The sequence below is a fragment of the Cebidichthys violaceus genome, unplaced genomic scaffold (genome assembly GCF_023349555.1).
Source record: "Cebidichthys violaceus isolate CVI_PGR_0920_01 unplaced genomic scaffold, fCebVio1.0.p SCAF_12, whole genome shotgun sequence".
NCBI classification, from domain to species: Eukaryota; Metazoa; Chordata; class Actinopteri; order Perciformes; family Stichaeidae; genus Cebidichthys; species Cebidichthys violaceus.
In genome coordinates this window covers 2,332,369-2,350,614 of record NW_027176285.1, presented here as the reverse complement: position 1 = coordinate 2,350,614, position 18,246 = coordinate 2,332,369, and the positions used below count along the sequence as shown (strand labels likewise).

The following is an 18,246-nucleotide window of genomic DNA, read 5'->3' as shown; positions in this document are numbered from 1 at the left end:
TGTGGGGGAAAAAAAAAACCCCTCTATTCGTCTACCTACCTAGTTATATGCTACAATCACTTATAATTCCCTTGTTGGAGAAGGATGATGGCTTGATGGGGCTCCTGTAAACTTGTGAACACTGACTGAATACAGATGAACAGAACACCAAAGCACAGAGACGAGGGCTGAAAAACACTCGCGCTGAGACACTTTGACACATTCTGGCAGACTCTTGTTAGAAAAAGCTTTGCCCCTCAGTAAGTGAACTTAAAATTAATTTAAATCGTGCAGTTACTCCCAAACAGCGAGCTGAAAAAAATGAGGGCTAAACTGCCATTTGATTTTCCGATATTATCTGCATCACCAATAATTGTACAACCCAACTATAAACCACTTCATTTATTAATTAACTAAATTGGATTTTTCGGTGAAATACCGCAAAACAAACTGAAAGCCTTGAAACCGCTCAGATACCTGCTGAATGCTCCACGATAGGCATTCATCTTCAGAGGCGTCATGAGATGAGACTGACGGGACCTTGACGGGAAACGGGTCGTGCTTTGGAGGAGTTGAGATCATATTTGCTTCCATTGTGTGAAGGAGGAAACATTTATCACCGAGAGAGAGAAAATAGATCATGAATCACTCGTCCTTGCGTCTCGTCGTAAGTCAAGTTAATTAGCGGCACCTTTGGTGGAATTCATTTGAAAGCAATCAGGTCAGGCCATTGTTTAGTTAAGCTGAAGGAATAGGAGGCTTCAGCCGTCTAAGTTAGTCAAATTAATTAATTAATCTTCCAAAATTACTCTTTTTTTTTTTGTATAAAAATCCTTCTTTGTGCTACTGTCCTTCCACCACTGACTGTTAAAAAAACATAAAGAGGGAAATCGCTCACCTAAAAAAATGCAAGATTGGAAAATTCCTGCTTTGATTTGAGTCTTTTTTCAAACGTTGCCAATGACGAGAGAGACCCTACGTTGCAACGCCAGTTCAGAGCGTTTCAACTTGTAGATGGCAGAGCTTTCCTGCCAGAAAAAAAACATGCTATATGGACACTCAGCATAAGGAATACACTGTATACTGTATATAGTTCAAGGAGCTGGCAGGCATGTGCAATACCCTCCCATCACCATAACCTCTCTGTGGGGCTCTATTACAGAAACCGAAAGGAGAGAGGAAGAACTACAACAGCATTCTGCCAGACTCTGGGGCTCCTATAAGGGGAACGCACCGATCATCTCGTGCCTGACCACAGGGAACTTGATGGAACTAGTTACTAGTTAACCAATACACCGCGCAGCTTATATAAGGGTCCAGCGAGAGTGCTGTATGTCACGTAGGTTCCGATGCACCACAGTTGGATTTTAGTTCCGATTCGATAAGACGGTAACGATAGAACCCTCGCAGCTCTGGCAAGGCTGGACAAATGAAACCACCACAAGTGAACTGTCTGCAAATGGGCAGTAAACCGATCAATTTGTTTATAGAATTAGGTTTTGATAGTGGTGCAGCAATCTGCTTTGTTTCAAGCTATTGACATTTGATTGTATAAAACTCCCAAAACAAGGGTGACTAATTGGAATTACATCACTGGCAGAATTTTGAGTCTTACAAGTCTTGATGGTGGAAAGAGAGACTGTGTTACTATTTATGAAAGACATATATATATATTATATTTTTGAAGTGTATTGCTCTGGTGCCCATTGAGGCGGGGGTTGGATCTAGCTTTTGACAATCCTCAGACAATTAATCTCTTCCCTGTTCTCTGACATTCTCATCCTGCTTTTCAATATTTTTGATCAGGATACCTTTAACTTTGGCATGGCAGGTCCTCGCTTATCAGGGATAAAAAAAAAAAAAAAAAAAAAAAACCCTGCTAATTTCAAGGCTGACTGTAAGTGCGGTGAATGCTTAGACAACTTTTTCGTCTAAACGGCGGCTGCAAATGCCGTTAAACATAATTGCGCAGAGGTGCGTGGAGAACGGCGAGGTCGATGACAGGAGACAAATGGGAGAACGCTGTTTCTCGCAGGTGTGAAGGTCATCTTTGGGTTTGTATGGGCTCATACCGAGCAGCTGCTGAGCAGCAGAATAACGCAATTTTTAGTCATAATGGCAGTTCTTTTTTTTTTTCCTCGCTTGATTGATAGAAGACTAATTACACTTCAACAGTTTACATGTCAGCAAAGTTACTCATCTGTCACTTGGCCAATCTTAATTAACCTATTTTGGGGATTTTATCATTCATGATTCTGAAGCAGCTGTGATACAATTTTTCGGTGGTAAGAACACAAGGACCATTAGAATGAATTAACTTTAAGTCCATGGTGATGTGGTAGTTGTGCTGGTCTACTGTATCGAACACATTCAAGTGTGAAAAATACACAGTTGACCAGAGGTGTCAAGATGGGGACAGCATGTTAAGGGTTAACATGCTGGAGGGGATCTATCTAATTCGTATGCACAGAAACACACACACACACACACACACACACACACACACACACACACACACACACACACACACATCCATATATAAAGCTTGTAATACCTCTGGAAAGCCTTTTCCTTCCTTCTGCATGAAGTAATTCTTCTTAAACTCATAATAGGTGTTGTACTGATTCCAAGACTGGAGAAAGTCAAACCTGCAGGAGGCAGAGGGAAGAAGACACACACTGTATGAGACGAGAGGTGAGCACTCATAAAACATAAGCCAGAGGATGATGAAGAGGCTCTGCAATATCTGAGAGGAAAGTTACCGATAAAGAGTTCCTAAAAACCGAGATGTGACGGATTTATTTCTGGTTGGGACTCTTACCGCAGATCGTTCTTGGCACGGACACTGGCCTCGAACTTAAGACCGTTCCTAGCGACGTACTCGGCCAGCTTGTCGATGACCGGCTGGGTGTCGGGTGGTGGGGGGATGATGGCTGCTGTCGCCGGCGTGGAAACTTGAGCTTCGGGTTTCGGACTGTTTTTTTTGAGAGGGGGAAATTAAAGATGTTAAGATGAGGGAGACGGTTCTACCCGTCTAATTGCTCTATCAAATTACAGCGTTTCATTTAAGTGATATCTCAGACCCTATGCTTCGAGCAAATAATGCAAATTAGGCTTTTTAGTAAAAAAAAAACATTGACTAAGCTCACTGGAAACTAGTATCTAACTTGATAAGGTTCTTCAACTGTATCACTACACAGTATGTTTATAAAAAAAAAAAAAAAGGTTCAAGGTGCTTGATTTTTGACCAAGAACCTTACAAATTCAGTGACATCTAAAAATGTCACTCGACTAGAGATTGGTTCCACCGGGATGTCCATCAGTTCCTACCTGGTTTCTGGTACAACAGCAGGAGCAGCAGGAGCAGCAGGAGCAGCAGGAGCAGCAGGAGCAGCAGAGCTGGCGCCCTGAGATGGGGCTGCAGCCGGTGGAGCCATGGCATTCGTTTCAGACGGGGTGGGTGTAGTTCCCAGATTAGGCAGAGCCTCGGAAGATGTAGGGGGAGCCATGACAGCTGCTGGCATACTATTATAGTAGGAGCTGGCGTCTATCCCTGGGGGAGGCGGAGCCAAGCAGAACGTTCCATCAGGAAGCATGTAGTACCCGTAGTACATTGCTGCTGCATTTGCTGTAAAGAAATGGGAGGACGGTATTACATGAATTTCCTTCCAGAAATGCTTCGATTGTACCTGATGCACGATGACTCAAAGGGATTGTAAACACCAACCTCACACACAACAAAGACAATTGAACCGTCCCTTTAAAGGCAATCGTTCGTACGGTGCTGTGATGCTTTATAGTGTAGGATATTACTCTTGCGTCCCCGTATAGTTAAGTTGGGAGGTTAGAAGTACAGAGAAACAATTGTTTCCTGTGAAATGATGGCGCTCTCACAACAGCTAAGGGATGATTTACCCCAATTCATTCCAGAGTACGGTCATGGCAAACTTTTTTTTTTTATTTATTTGTGTCCATTTTAACCTTGAAGAAGAACATCAACAGGTCAGGGAAAAGTCATCTGCCACCGGAAATAGAAACTGTCAAAAAACCGGGCTTGTTTAGTGAGCATTTGGCATATTTGTCACCGTGTTAACATTACATTTTATGGCAAAGATAAAGCCTTTTTATGACGCAGCAATGTTTCCCTTTTTCGAGGTATTAAGTTGACCTCACACCCATGGTTTGCCTCTCTTTACCGTAAATATAGAAGTGAGCTATCTGTGGTGTTTTGTATACGGCTGCAAACTCGAACATGAAACCAAGCGACAAAAATGATTCAACCTGAGCTAATTACTGCGAGTGCTATTGCGGGAGCTCGCTTTAAGATTTCCCTGACCTTAGTTCTGACACCGTATATATATTTCTGAGCGCAGAGGCAAAAATGTAAGCAGCTTCAAATTGGCCTCTGGACTGCAGCACATCCGTGTGGCTGTTGTGGTCAAGCCTCGAGAATTAAGTGGCGTGGAAGTGTTCATTATACCTTTTTTTTTTGTTGCTGAAGCTCGCTTTTGTTTTGTCCTGTTCACTGTCAAGCTATGTTTTCGTTTTTATGTTGCGTTTAGTACGTCCGTCGCAGTAATTAATTTAAATCAGCTGTGGGAAGAGAATATAAATCAAGACGTGACCTATGTGTGAAAGGGTCATCTCGCCTATCAGTGGGTTTGTATTACAAAGTTTCTTTATTGAAAAGAGAATGGGGAAGAGGAGAGGACAAGGACGAAATAAATGGTCAGTGTCAAAACGGAGACAGTGTGATATTAACACATTAGTCACTGAGGTAGTTGACTTTTAACGACACGTCCAATTTTCTCTAGTAAGGAAAATGGAAAAGCACAGCAGCAGCAGCATTCATTTAAAAACGTGACACATGGTCCAGTCAGTTAAGATAAAGACTTAAGACGAACAAGCGGAAGGTCAAGAAGTAAATTTAGTTGAATGGTGGGTCAGATAGATAGATGGCCACGGAGACGGACGATCAGATCGCGAGATAAATTTCATAGATTGACTTGAATGTCGAAGTTAAGTCCTTTTGGGGGCTGCTCTTATCAGAGGAAGTGATTAAACGCAGTAAATTAAGGGAGACAACCCAGTACAAAAGAGATAATGGAGCGACTCGTTATCCACGCCCCGTATTAACATCATAAGTGGCAAGAGGACAAGCGAAAGCTTTCTCGCTGGACCACGGATGGGAAAATTAGCAGACCCCCATTTTTGAGCAACAATGCATATCGATGGCATTAAGCAGCTCGGTCATCCGCGACCAATTTACTAATATCAACAGCCCCATTCCTGCAGCAAAGATCAGGTTAAAGGACATCCTCCACAACTGTTTCAGAGAGGAATAAATTGCAGTAATGGACAAGTTTACACTCGCGGGTCAGCAGGGGCCAATGACCATGGGTTTATTTATGCAACCGTTTCAGGGGAGGACAAAGACATAAATGAAATAAGTACTTAAGAATAAGTGTGATGACTAATGTAGAGTGTGGGGGGGGGGGGGGGGACTCCTACGCGTATGATCTTGCATTCAGTATGTCCATGAGCATTCTTTTGAATTGAATGGAAGTGCTGCTGTTTTATGTCATTTATTTTCAAAATGTCATTTTCATGTTGTGTATTCTTTGGGGGAGATTGCAGGTCAGCAATGTATGAAACATAGAAGTGGTCCACATCATCTAAAGCTGGGAATCTGGAGCTCAGCACTGTGTGTCAAATGTCACATTTGTTACACTAAATTGATGCAAGAATGAACCTTTTTTGACCTAAAAATAGTCATAATTCCTTCCAAAATCCCACATTAAGACCCCGACACCGTTTGTGTTACAAACAATTTGTAACACAAAGAAGATGAGTTCAAATCTGTAATTCGTTGCGTTTTGGTTGAGATGCTGCACGTGTTGCTCACGTGTCACACATCTCGCTAGACGATGCCTAACAGTCCAATCGAAATGTCGCGCACACCAAGAACACGCATCAATTTAAGTCTGACCTGACCCGGAGCACAGGTGGACTAGAAAGTGCGGACCCGAGAGAAGGTTCGGCTCAGGTCCTCTGCTTTTCACCCCTCAGCTCAATACTACTTTGCCGAAAGGTGTAGAGAATGCCTTTGTATCAATAATGGACTACGGTTCGGCGTTAATTAGTGGTGAGCTTCATTGAACGACGCAGTGGCAGAACGCTTTTAGCAGAAATAAACTTTTTTTTCCAGATGTGCGAGGGCGAGTGGAGGACCAAAGGCGTCCTCGGTGGAGCTGTTGGCTCCGTATGTAAACTGGTTTTGATGTGCTGGAGAAACGAGGGGAACTTAGACTGGACACTGCAGACCTTTTAGCTACTGGAATGATAGCACACACAAGCATTTCTTTTTCCTTTCTGTTAATAATGAAACAACACAGCTCTGATGGGTTAAAGTGGGACTCGCCACGCTCACCCTATTCACTTTGATAGAACCGGCACCGATGCAAAATTGGAATACAGTCACAATGACGTAATTCCTTCTTTTATTATATCCCCCGTTGCGGTGTATGTGAATGACATCAGCTGTTGCCTAGCAATGCGATCCCGGCCCGTACTCACGGTCAGCGGTGTACTGCGCTGGTGCGCTGGGTGCAGCCGGGTCCGTCGCTTCTTCTGCTTTGGTTGCCGCTGCCGCCGTGCCGTTCCTCTCCTGTCGGGCTTTCCGTACAAGTGCCGCCAGAGGATGGTCTGGGTCCATTACTTTAAGAGGCTGAAGAAGAAGAAGAAGAAGAAGAAAAAGAAGAAGAAGAAGAAAGCTGGTTTGGTATGGATCGGCGTCACACTCTGACGTTATTGTTTCTGTAAATGAATACTAAAGCCATTGAGATCACACCGTACGCGTGTTATAGGAGATACAGAGTAATATTATAATGCATACACCAAATATTCAAAGCTGTGAAGTCAGAAAGCATGAAATGCAGAGCACTAGTTCAGCATTACATACAGAATGTAATAGTTAACCCCATAACATATGAGCTACAAAGCATTAGTATAACATTGGAGTGGCTGATAAGAAATGGAAAGTCCTATTGATGGGAAGCAACTGTCAGACAGCCTACTATTAAAAAGAGCTCATTATGTTTTTTTTTTTTTTTTAAATAATATGCTTCCATGCTTTTTACTGCTCTGTCAAAGACTAATGACTCTCCTGACATTGTACATGAAAGCACTGACAAAACAACACTAAGAGCATGAAGACAGGGACACAGAAAATAGTTATTAAGAGAGCGCAGCAACAGACACAGCGCTAACAGCATGGAGCAGCGATTCACATGGCAGGCAGCGGTCGCCTACCAGTCGGAATCTTGACTTATTAAAATGTTTTGGTTTTCACAGGACGGCGTCACAATATAAAGCTGAATTACCTTCACCAGCTCCTCCAGACGAGAGCACCTTTTAGGAGCAAACAGGCTGGGATGAAGGTAACTGCCGTCCCCATCGTCATCTGAATCATCAGAGTTGGATTCTAAAAAGAAAAGAAAAAAAAGAAAAAGAACAAAGTAATGAATATATGCATGAACAAATGTTTAACATCATGATTAATGCGGAGCGCTGATGTATCCGACTGCATTATCTTGTTCTGTTCGATTGCTGGTGTACAGCAGATGTGATATTTCTGCATTAATTACCGTACGCGAGCGCTCTCGACAGCGGCCGCTTCCTATAACTCACCCTGCGACTGCTCTTGCTTCTTGGCGGAGACGAGGTTGTATCGACCTTCCTTCATGGCCCGCAGGATGTGTTTGTAGTAAGGGTTCAGGTAGTGGTCGAAACAAAGAAAGTCAAACTGGGAGTTGCCGGACTGCTTAGCTTTCAGCACGATCTCAAACTGAGCCCCCTGCTGAGACACAAAGTTGGCCGTCCTCTCGATGATGTTGTGGGTCTTGATGGTCGCCGGCTATAAAAAAAAAAAAGTGCATATGTTTTGAATCCATAACCATTTGAAAATACGTTTTTAATGTGCAAAAAAAACTGTAAATATTTTGTTTAGAAGCACTCTTAAAACTGAACCAAAAATAGTGACAGGATCTGTACCACACAAAGGGTTGTAAAAATCCTAGAATATTCAAGGTGGAAACTTTCCATGGGAACTAATGGGAGATAAATAGAACTATAGCGGTTATTTGCTTCGGCTGTATTTAACATGTCATACGCAGCTAGAAACAAACCTTTTACCAAATCAAAAGTATACTCAAATACTTACAGTGTGAAGTTTGCCATGTCGTGAGTACATATATATATATATATATATATATATATATATATATATATATATATATATATATATATATATATATATATATATATATATATATAATGGGTAAAGGTACTTTGAATATTTGAGCAGAGAATATGTGTCTGTGTGCAACCTCAGGGTTTGAAGTGAAAACCAATTTATAACAGAAATGTTTTACAGTAAAGAATGGGTGAACTGTGTACTTTGCTTCTATTATCTGCTGGTTAAATGAAATATCAATATATATAAAATATATATATATATATATATATAGATAGAGGTATATAACATATATTCATCCCAGCAATGTAATCAAAACTTGCATGAATGCATGCAGCCCTTTGGCTCAAACGGTGCAGTAGTGTTAGCAAAAGTGTGTGATGTACCAGCAATTCCTATTCAATGCAATGCTGCCACATATGTAACAGTAGAGTGTGCTGCTGAATGTAGGCGCACGGTGAATTAAATGGGGTGTACTTCTAACGAAACATAAAACCTAGTGTTTTTGTTATGTTTATGTATGCCCCCCCCCCACCAAACAAGTCCACAATCAAAATGTATGATTGTCCTGCTATAAACTATCGTTATTATTATTGGTTATATCTACAGTTCACCAGCCCTCTGAGTCCTGTGAGTGAACCTGACGGCTGCACATTGCATCAGAATGCAGAACACACTTCATGAACGGCTACTTCACACTAAGGACACGAGACAATTTTTTGGGCCCGGAGGCATTTTCATGCCAGGCATTCTTATGTTCATTCCGATGACATTAATAATTAACGTACGCATGGGGTAAAAAAAAAAAAAATCTGTGAAAACAAGAAATGATCCATTATTCATTCATTAGTGTATCCCTTGTGTGCTTTTAATGATTAACCAGTCATAACCTAGAGAGCGCAGAGAGGAATATCCCCAAAAAAAAAGAACTCATAATATCTCATCGAGATGAAAGTCTCAATAAATATTACCTTTCAGGACACCGGACAAAAAGCGACACCCGTGTCCAACACTAACAGACCGTGTTCTAGATTGTGTTCTACGCTGCCAAGGCCCTCCTGACACACAAGGGCCTTTGACACTCCCACTGAGGGACGTGTGGCCATCAGGGAACAAGGAGACGTGCGTAACGCTGGTATTATGTTGACGTGGCGTACACAAGGGAAGCGTCCTCCGCCTCACTCTAATCCGATACATTTGTTGCATATCACATAACGTATTATCTCTTGTGACCACTGTCGGTAAATGGCATTACGGTAATTATATTTTAAAAGAAAATCCCATCAACAATAAACGGTGTCTGCATACTTGTTAGTCAGTGGTCTGACGTGAATCACAATGTTCCAGTTAGATTCTTTGACACATGGCTATAACTATCAGATAACAAAATGAAGAAAAAAAAACACACACAAATATACTGAAAAAATAATGACGGACACACTGCACTGAAATGAGAGAAGGATATTCCCTCACCATCCAGGGAGCAGATGCTTATATCATATGCATATATGCTCTGTGTTTATGCACGAGGGTGTTTTGACTGTTTGATACGCAGCATGCTGCACACTGAGTGCAGCCGTTAAAGCTCGTCTTTCTTCTCGTGCATAAAGAGAGCGGCTGAAGACAGTCATTGAGGGTTTTGGTTGCGGACCGGCTCGGTCCAGAGGGAACATTGCCTGACACAGAAACACCAGACAGAACAAAACAACGGCAGTGCATTTTACATTTGTCTCGCCTTGTTGTCATTGGATCTTATGTCAATATGAAGATCTGCATATAGATCTGCATATGAAGATCTGCATATATATATATATATATATATATATATATTTCTTCATACAGCAAATATGTGCTGTTTTGTAGCAAAAATGTGGTAATAATCATAAAAAAAAAGAAAAATGATTATGACATAAACCTTTCATTTTATGGGGAAAAAGGAAGAGGTGCTATTTCACATAGCAAATGCTTGAATGGCTATTGATTAGTCTGTCATCTAATGATGAGATATGTTAGGATCTGGGTGGCTTTCCACCTCAAAGCTATTTCTGGTGCAAACCCCGTACAGCCTACGTGAGCCCGACTCTAACACCAATCATCAGACCAACCTTTTCAGCTTGTACTCCAATTATTGTTGTCTTTAATACGACAGCGTAGCCTATTAAAACACCATACTACATAGGCTACCTGTGATCACGTTCACTGCTCCATATCAACCTCCATATTAATCAAACGGTTTACATATACATTGAGATCTAACGATACAGTACGGGGATCACATACGGCCACACGCAGGATAAACGCTATGTAGACGTACGCACATATATATATATATATAGATATATATATATATATATATATATATATATATACATATATATATATATATATATATATATATATATATATATATATATATATGAACTGTGCATGAGTGCACAATAGGGCATCGACATCAGTGAGGATGTTTAATACTCACCAGTTCCACATCAGGAGGAATAGCGAGTCCCGGCGGAGCAACAAACGGTTCCTCGCTCTCCTCCGGCTCTACTTCTTCGATGCATGTGAAGAGACGAGCGGGGCGAAAAGAACGAGATGAACTTGTGTAAGTCATTCGTAATGAAAGGTAAATAGACCCTGCTGGATAAATATAGATATATATATCCAGTTGAGCAGTAACTTGAGATTCATTTTGAAATAAAGATGGGTGAGCCAAATGCCCTCCAGCATTCTATCCATTGTACAAATATATCACAGAAAAGTGCGACACTCTTCATCCTCTATTCCTAACCTTCACCTGCACTCGGTAAGAAAGCACAGGTCAGGTGGAAACTAGATTAACGTTGTTCTCGTTGCACTGTGGGGAGTTTGCGCAGCAATGAAGGAGATAAAGTCCTCAATTCAAAACATTGCATCTATGGGAATAAATAATCCAGCCTTCCCACCATTCCTATGGATTTCACTTGGCTTGTCGTGTAAAGTGGGTCATGGGTGCAGTTTTGGAATCTGCTCTTGGCAGGGCCTGAAAGCCAAGCAGTTTGCACGAGTTCACTCCATCTTATGTCACGTCTCAACTCCAGTTTAGTGATAATATAATGGCCCTACAAACAGGGTCCCCAAATATTTATATTTTTATTTCTATTTAAAATCATTTAAACCACTCAGTGTAAAGCATGACAAATTCTTTTACTTTGTTATTGTAATTTATAAGATTTTTTTTCTTCATAAAAACACACAATTCAACTGATAAGAAAATTAAAGTTTGTTTTTTTATTGATTAAAACAAATCTTGTCATTAGTAGCTTTAATGATGTATTATAAGCTGCTTGGTGCTCGTGTTAAGAAGATAAACAGGTCATAATTCATCTCTAATATCTATTCATGTTGTTGTGAAAACAAAACAACTGTATTTTTCAAGTTTCTCACCGACACTACATTTTAAGAGATTTTATTTGGACACATCGTTAACGTTTTAATTTACCTTCGCCCAACAGAACATTATCAGAGATCGAGCGACTAGAAAAGCATTAACGCCGATGTCCTGATTGCATATTTTACTGAATATTGGCGGATAACGATCGCCAGTAAAACTTTATTTCACGCTGCGATGGTTAACGTTAAACTGTGTAATTAATCCGCGGTTTAAGGGGGATCCGTACCGATCCCGGATCGACAGCGGTCCGTCGCACCACTACGGTTGACAAAGCTTGTATTTGGCTGATAATTCTGGCATTTTATGTAAACCTCGATGGTTATCACATGTACTGGCAGTCTAGCAACATTCCCATTCACCCTGTGTAACTGTTTCTCTATTTAAAGCTGCAGCACGGCCACACGCTGACTCAGCAGCTCCACACACGGAGACAAGAAGGCCCTCTGCTTACAGAGCCCAACGGGACGGCCATTAGTCCCAAATAGGTTGAATTAAGATATTCCACTAGCAGACATACTGCACATTGAAATAATGAGGAATATTGTGAGTGTTCATCTATGTCAGCCCAAACACTCCCTTTGAGGCTACAAATTAGCATTGTGGTGGGGGGACATTTTCCTGATTTTGTATTTGTGATAATGTCGAGGACTATGAAGAAGGAAAGCGAAAACGTGACAACAAACTGTAGCAGGGATTCAACTGAAACCAGCTCAAAATGTTAACGGCCAGTGTGACATGACCCTTACCGACTTATTCCCAAAGGACAAAATTGTACTCGCATCTGGAGTTTTGGCAGATGTAGTCATACTCTGGAATGGCTCGACAATCTCCCCAGAGAGAGGCATTTAGTCTCCATAACTGTCAGGCCACTGGCTGAGACAAAGTGCTTCCAGCTATCTCTACATCAAATATTAAAAGTTGCAAGCGTGTGTGTGTGTGTGTGTGTGTGTGTGTGTGTGTGTGTGTGTGTGTGTGTGTGTGTGTGTGTGTGTGTGTGTGTGTGTGTCAAGTCCGATATGAATGGATGACAACCAGAGCTGACGCTGGAGTTCACAGGTGATTAGCTGTCTAAATGTCAAAGCCTCCTACTACTCATGGCTAAAAATTTTAAAAACATTTTTTATGCGACAACTGCAGGGCCTCAACAGAGGGCCGTTACAAAAGAGTTAGAGTTACGTTTTATGGTATCATTCTGTAATATTGAATTAAATATAAGTATGTTTAATACGTTCACTGCAGGCACAAAATTTACTTGGGCAGCCCCCTCGAGGTAGCATATTTGCAGATGGTCGCATGGATTAGGATTGTTTAAAAAGAAAAAAAAAGAAGACACGGATTAGAAACGGATTAGACAGACCTTCTGTGTTCTTCACAGCAGGAGACAAAAATTAAAAAGTCAAGCAGCTTGGTTTACAAAGCACCATTCTGTGAGTTAGCTCTACAGTTAAAAGCTTTGTTTTGCTTTTCGCGTATGAACGCTCGAGTACGTACAAACGACCGACCAACTCCATACGCGCCTCAGGTCGCCGAACTTAACTATCCGACCGGTTTGCGAGCGCTGTGTTCTCACCACATTCCCTGTTAGCGTCGTCCTCCACGGTGGGCTGAGAGGGGTCGTAGTAGTCGGCGCTGTATTTGAAGGCCACTGCAGTGTAGGTGCCTTCATCAGCCAGAGCCTCACTCAGACGTTTGTACTCCTCCTCTGAGGGGAAACAAGACGACACACAACCAAGAGACATTCACAACAAAAGGTTGACGATCATTCATAAAATCAGATTGCAGAAATTGACCACGTTTTTCTATTTTGATGTAGCACTGGACGACTCAAAAACATCCACTCCATGACACCCACCTATTAAGGATAATGTACGATACTGTGTATCTATAGTTTGTTTTGTTTGGCTTGAATCAGAGGATGAGTTGGTGAACCTGGGAGCACTTTCCCCTTTTGGTTCAGTATCTTTTCATTCAGAAGAGGAAATTGCTGAAAGCCCCAAAGGAAGAAGGTCCTGAAGAAGGTTGCATCTGCCCAAAAAAGAAATCAATGAGGCAACCCACTGCGTCGCTAACCCAACCCAGACCCCGAACTGTCGATTTCACTCATCCGCATCCCGGTGTGTAGATCGCTCCTCAAACTCGCAGGATACACACTGCAGTTGGGTCAGGTCGAGGTTGAATCACGTTACACACAACAGGGACCTCTGTAGATAAAACGGGTCGATACTATCCAGAGTAAGCTTTGCTATTGGGACCAAAACACTATGGCATTCTATGATTATTGGCATTCATATGGCTGGATTTACAATAACTCTCCTTGTAGAAGCACACGGAGCAACAGGAAAGACAGACAGAAAATGACTCACTGGTTGCTAGACAAATATACATGGTTATTTGGGCCTCAAAACTAACCCTTTCCTATTGAAATTCATGGCGAACTTTGTCTTATAAAAGAAGCAAGGGCAAAATTGCCACTAAAAATATCAATATTTCTAATGCTTTCCTCCTGCTGTCCCTTCAGTGGACAGATGGGTAATAGCCTAAGTGAATGGGGTCAGGCCTCCAGATTCAAGGGCAAACCAGCCTGGAGGGATGAACCCTCTGCAGCGAGTGTGTGTGTGTGTGTGTGTGTGTGTGTGTGTGTGTGTGTGTGTGTGTGTGTGTGTGTGTGTGTGTGTGTGTGTCACAAATAATTAGCTGACTCATTCTGTCCTGTCAGTTTGGGCATAAGACGCCATATTTCACATGGAACTGTGGCTTATCAATTCAATTACGGTCATTAAGTCTGTCTTTCAGAAGGGTGCTTTGTCATCAAAACAGCCTGTTTCATTATAATGTAAAACGAGTGAGATGCAAGTATCTAATGGTTGAAAGCGATTTCCATAGAAATGGCAGCTGTTGAGCTCAGAGTCAAAGCCAGTCTCTTTTTTAAAGGAGATGAAAAGCTGAAAATTGCCTTGGAGGGGACTCAAAATCATGATTTAGGAAGCCTAGATTGAAGTATATCCCAAATGGTAAGACTTGCCACGATTCTATCTGTACGGACAGGTTTGTCAAGTTGGTGTCAGTCTATTTAAAAGTGTTAATAGAGGACACTTGGATCAAAGATTTCCGGCACACTGATTCAAACACTGACTGACTGCCTGAGAAGAGAGTGACCGTCTTCAACTTTAAAAGTGGAGACAAACATCAGTAATAAAAAGGCAGAAATAAACGCCAGAGTGCCGAAGATTTGGGAGCTTTTTTCGAGCTGACGGAGGCCGTGCAGCTGTGCAATGTTGGCAGTATTCGTGATTAGTTATGGCTTGACCTGCATCCTTGGCTACCGCAGACTTATCAGGCCTAAGTGAGAGCTTCGTGCGAGGATCAGTGACATCAAAAGGGTCGGCCTGCTGCCAATGGGAATGATTTTTCTGCAAGCATCTCGCCATTCATGCCAGTAAGAAAAAAAAGCAACACTTGTCAATATTTACTATCATATACCACTGAAACATGTTGCAGCAATTTAAAAAAGTTCCGTTGAATGGTAAATAATTAGTATGAATACAATATATGTACATGTTATACACAGTAAACAGCAGTGGTTGATTTTAAGAAGACGTGACCTACTTCCTTTCTGTCACATTCACCTCCCTTTGAATTCCTAGAGCCAAAGCATGCGTGTGGGTGATGCAGTTATCTCCTGTTTAATATACATGTAGTTAGGTTCGGTCAGGACTTTGCTGCGGCTCATTGCCACGCCCCCGTCATGAGATGATGGGGTGAAGGATCGTAACGACGGATGATTGATGGGCCCACAAAAAGTCTAACAGGATCGCTACATCGTCTGCTAGCTAGCTGCCTTCCGTCAAACAACGGCGACTAATTCAAGAAACAAAAAGGCAGATATTTGATTCAATATCATCCAGCAGGACCCTTTAAGAGCAGATTCACGTCAATGCGCGCCACAAGCGCGTGCCGAGTTCCGGACATAGCCCACCTTGTCTGGCCTCCTCTTCCAGCAGGTCGGTGTGCAGAGCCAGGTACCTCTCCTCGTCGCACAGCGCCTCAATCCTGGCCTCCTCCTCCGACAGCTGGTAGGACGTATTCCAAGACCCGCTGTCGTACTCTGAAAGGTCATGTAAGTGACCGCGCCCATCGTATCTGTCGGATGATAACGAGGATTAGAGAGCAGGAAGTCGACAAAGCTTTTTGTACACAGTATGGACCTACTTACCGAGGGAGGGGGAACGAAAACCCCAGATTTACATTTTTTTTTTTAAAACGCTCTACCTCTGTAAGTCTGTCTTGAAGGAGTATACTTGTAAAATACTTAAAGTGAAAATGTATCAAAATACACAGTATAATAACGCACTAATTAAGTCCTTGGGCTTAATTGTCGATAGTGCTCTTAATAAGATACCTAGCAAGCTCTCTGCTGCTTATTTCCTTCGTGGACAAGTCTTACAAACCGACACAACCCTACGTCAAACAGAAAAACAAACGAAAAAGAAAAACAAAAAGCAACTCGCCTCTTACCTTACAGGGTTCAATTCCCCCCCTGTAACACTCATCACTACGTCTACATCTGCAAAGAGAGTTACATTCATCACACAAACCCGAGCACATAAATACCTATCCGCAAGAACCCAAATGGACGACATTTTCCAGGGTTCGTCCCTCTACGGCACTTCCCAGTTGCGGTTTCTTCACGAAGACAAAGAAACGGGGGTGCTGTGGTTGGCCGGACCCCTTAAGCCTACCTTGCTGGGGGGGAAAACTGGGTTATGTGATAAAGACACACATACAAAAGGCTGTACAAATGAAACACAAGTTGGGCCACCGCAGATCAAGGTGATTCAAAAAAAAAAGAATAATAAATGCACTATTTTTAAGGTTGGAGTAAGTTATTATGTGCTCTGCATGGAGGCGGCGATACAACATTACCGCATCGCATGCAGCCACAGTTTAAAAAGCAACCTATAAACCCTTATTTAGTCAGTCGAACCCCACTGCTCCACATTGGCATTGTGACATTTTGAATCACCTTAACTGCTGTAACTTTAGTCTTGGTTAGAATTTGCTCTGGCCTTGTGGACTGTGGCACTGCAGAGCACAAACCCACGTCCTTTCGCTTTGTGTACGCTAAGCTTCTTTTTTTTTTTTTTCTGCAAAACTCAAATTTGAAAAAGGACAAAGAGAAGGACACATCTTCTGCGTTGTAGTCCATTACGACTGCTATATTTGTGTTCTACTAAATAAGGAGGCCTATGCCGGGGCTTAAAGTTTCCAGAGGAAATTCTCCCCAACATGCCAAGATGCAAAGGCCCACCTCAAGCTAACATTTATGGTCTTAAAGGTTATGAAATTTAAGTATCTTTTGTCTCTAAATTAGACGCCATTGCCAGTGTATGAGGAACAACAGCACACACTACTGCAGCTAAAGCTAACAATAGCTCTGCAACAAACCCTTCATGAAGGTTACAGTGTTTCCTTTACACATGTGTATCAGTGTTGTATTAGACCGCAGTAGTTTTAGCTGGTGTGACCGATACATTGGTGTATGTCACCTCATGAATAGCTCAGCATCATGGCTAATGTTAGCAAAGACTATCAGGAGTTTGCATCTTCACACGTCATTCTAGAAACATCAGATACCATTTGTTGTCAGTTTCGAGACATCCAAAAAACAAGTTAACAGACAGGAAATATAACATTCGTCGCCAGTTGCAGGTATTCCCAAGCTTCTGCAAGACAAAACTCCCAAGTGGTCCCTTGCATTGTGAGGCTAACAGTAAGGATAGATGGTTAGCATAATGTTTCGGTCTAAGTTTGTTCAACCGACCTATCAATCATGATGCTCTTCTCTCCCATCCATGGGATGAGATGTTTTCCATGTTCATGGTAAAGCGCCCGTTCGTCGTCTGGAAACAGTTTGCAGGCATATCCGAAAACCAAGAGGTCGGCGTATTTGTCACTGTCACTCACATCCTTCTTCACCGGTTTGTTGTTGTGGTCCTTCTTTGACGCTCCGCGACGATACATCTCCCGATTAGTCGTGAAAACAAAATGACTAGCGAAATGAAATAGTTGTAACAGTATAGTGACGGATTTATTAGAGCCAAATAGCCTTCATGTGGTCCAAATGTTACGATAATCCGTAGTGTTGTACCCCAAAACTAGATTCTACGTGCCTTCTGTCGCCATGTTGGAAAGGAAGCAAATGCACTTGTGTATCCAGTCCGCACTTTCGACAATTTGTGTGCGTTGTTAAAATGTATCCTAATGAGAAATAATTACATTAAAAAATACATTTAAATTTTTCTATGCCGGATGTTTTATTTAAAAGTTAAAAAAGTGCATATGAGTCGTATTTTCACCAGCGAAGTCGTTTGACATTGCTCGAATGTGCTGGTGTTGAATTGATTACAACATTACATCTGCACGAGGAGCATTAAGGGTCAAAGGCATGAGTGTACTTGGGTTTAAAGCTATTGCCCTGGATAAAGTTATTGTTTGTAAAAATGAACTGAAGGACAGAGTGTATGCATGTATACACACATGTTAGATACATTGAGATGAACACATATTCAGATTGTGCATGAGG

General features: G+C 41.9%; 1 protein-coding gene across 6 annotated transcripts in view; it reads right to left on the bottom strand.

Annotated features, from left to right (window-relative positions):
- The window catches only part of sfswap (splicing factor SWAP), a 45,525-nt gene extending 27,686 nt beyond the window's left edge, over window positions 1-17,839 (bottom strand). The window contains exons 1-11 of one of the 6 annotated variants that reach the window (XM_068705898.1): window positions 17,485-17,529; window positions 16,275-16,406; window positions 15,640-15,803; window positions 13,234-13,365; window positions 10,710-10,783; window positions 7,669-7,894; window positions 7,362-7,462; window positions 6,556-6,706; window positions 3,310-3,607; window positions 2,801-2,953; window positions 2,534-2,627 (exon numbers count right to left, since the gene is read on the bottom strand). In XM_068705898.1, the coding sequence (XP_068561999.1) occupies window positions 2,534-2,627; window positions 2,801-2,953; window positions 3,310-3,607; window positions 6,556-6,706; window positions 7,362-7,462; window positions 7,669-7,894; window positions 10,710-10,783; window positions 13,234-13,365; window positions 15,640-15,803; window positions 16,275-16,303 (1,422 nt within the window). In that variant the 5' untranslated portion in view covers window positions 16,304-16,406; window positions 17,485-17,529. Of the gene's footprint in view, window positions 1-2,533; window positions 2,628-2,800; window positions 2,954-3,309; window positions 3,608-6,555; window positions 6,707-7,361; window positions 7,463-7,668; window positions 7,895-10,709; window positions 10,784-13,233; window positions 13,366-15,639; window positions 15,804-16,274 lie in introns of all 6 variants that reach the window. The other 5 variants (XM_068705892.1, XM_068705896.1, XM_068705893.1 and 2 more) reach the window with 5 other exon arrangements.
- Window positions 17,840-18,246: the final 407 nt, after the last annotated feature.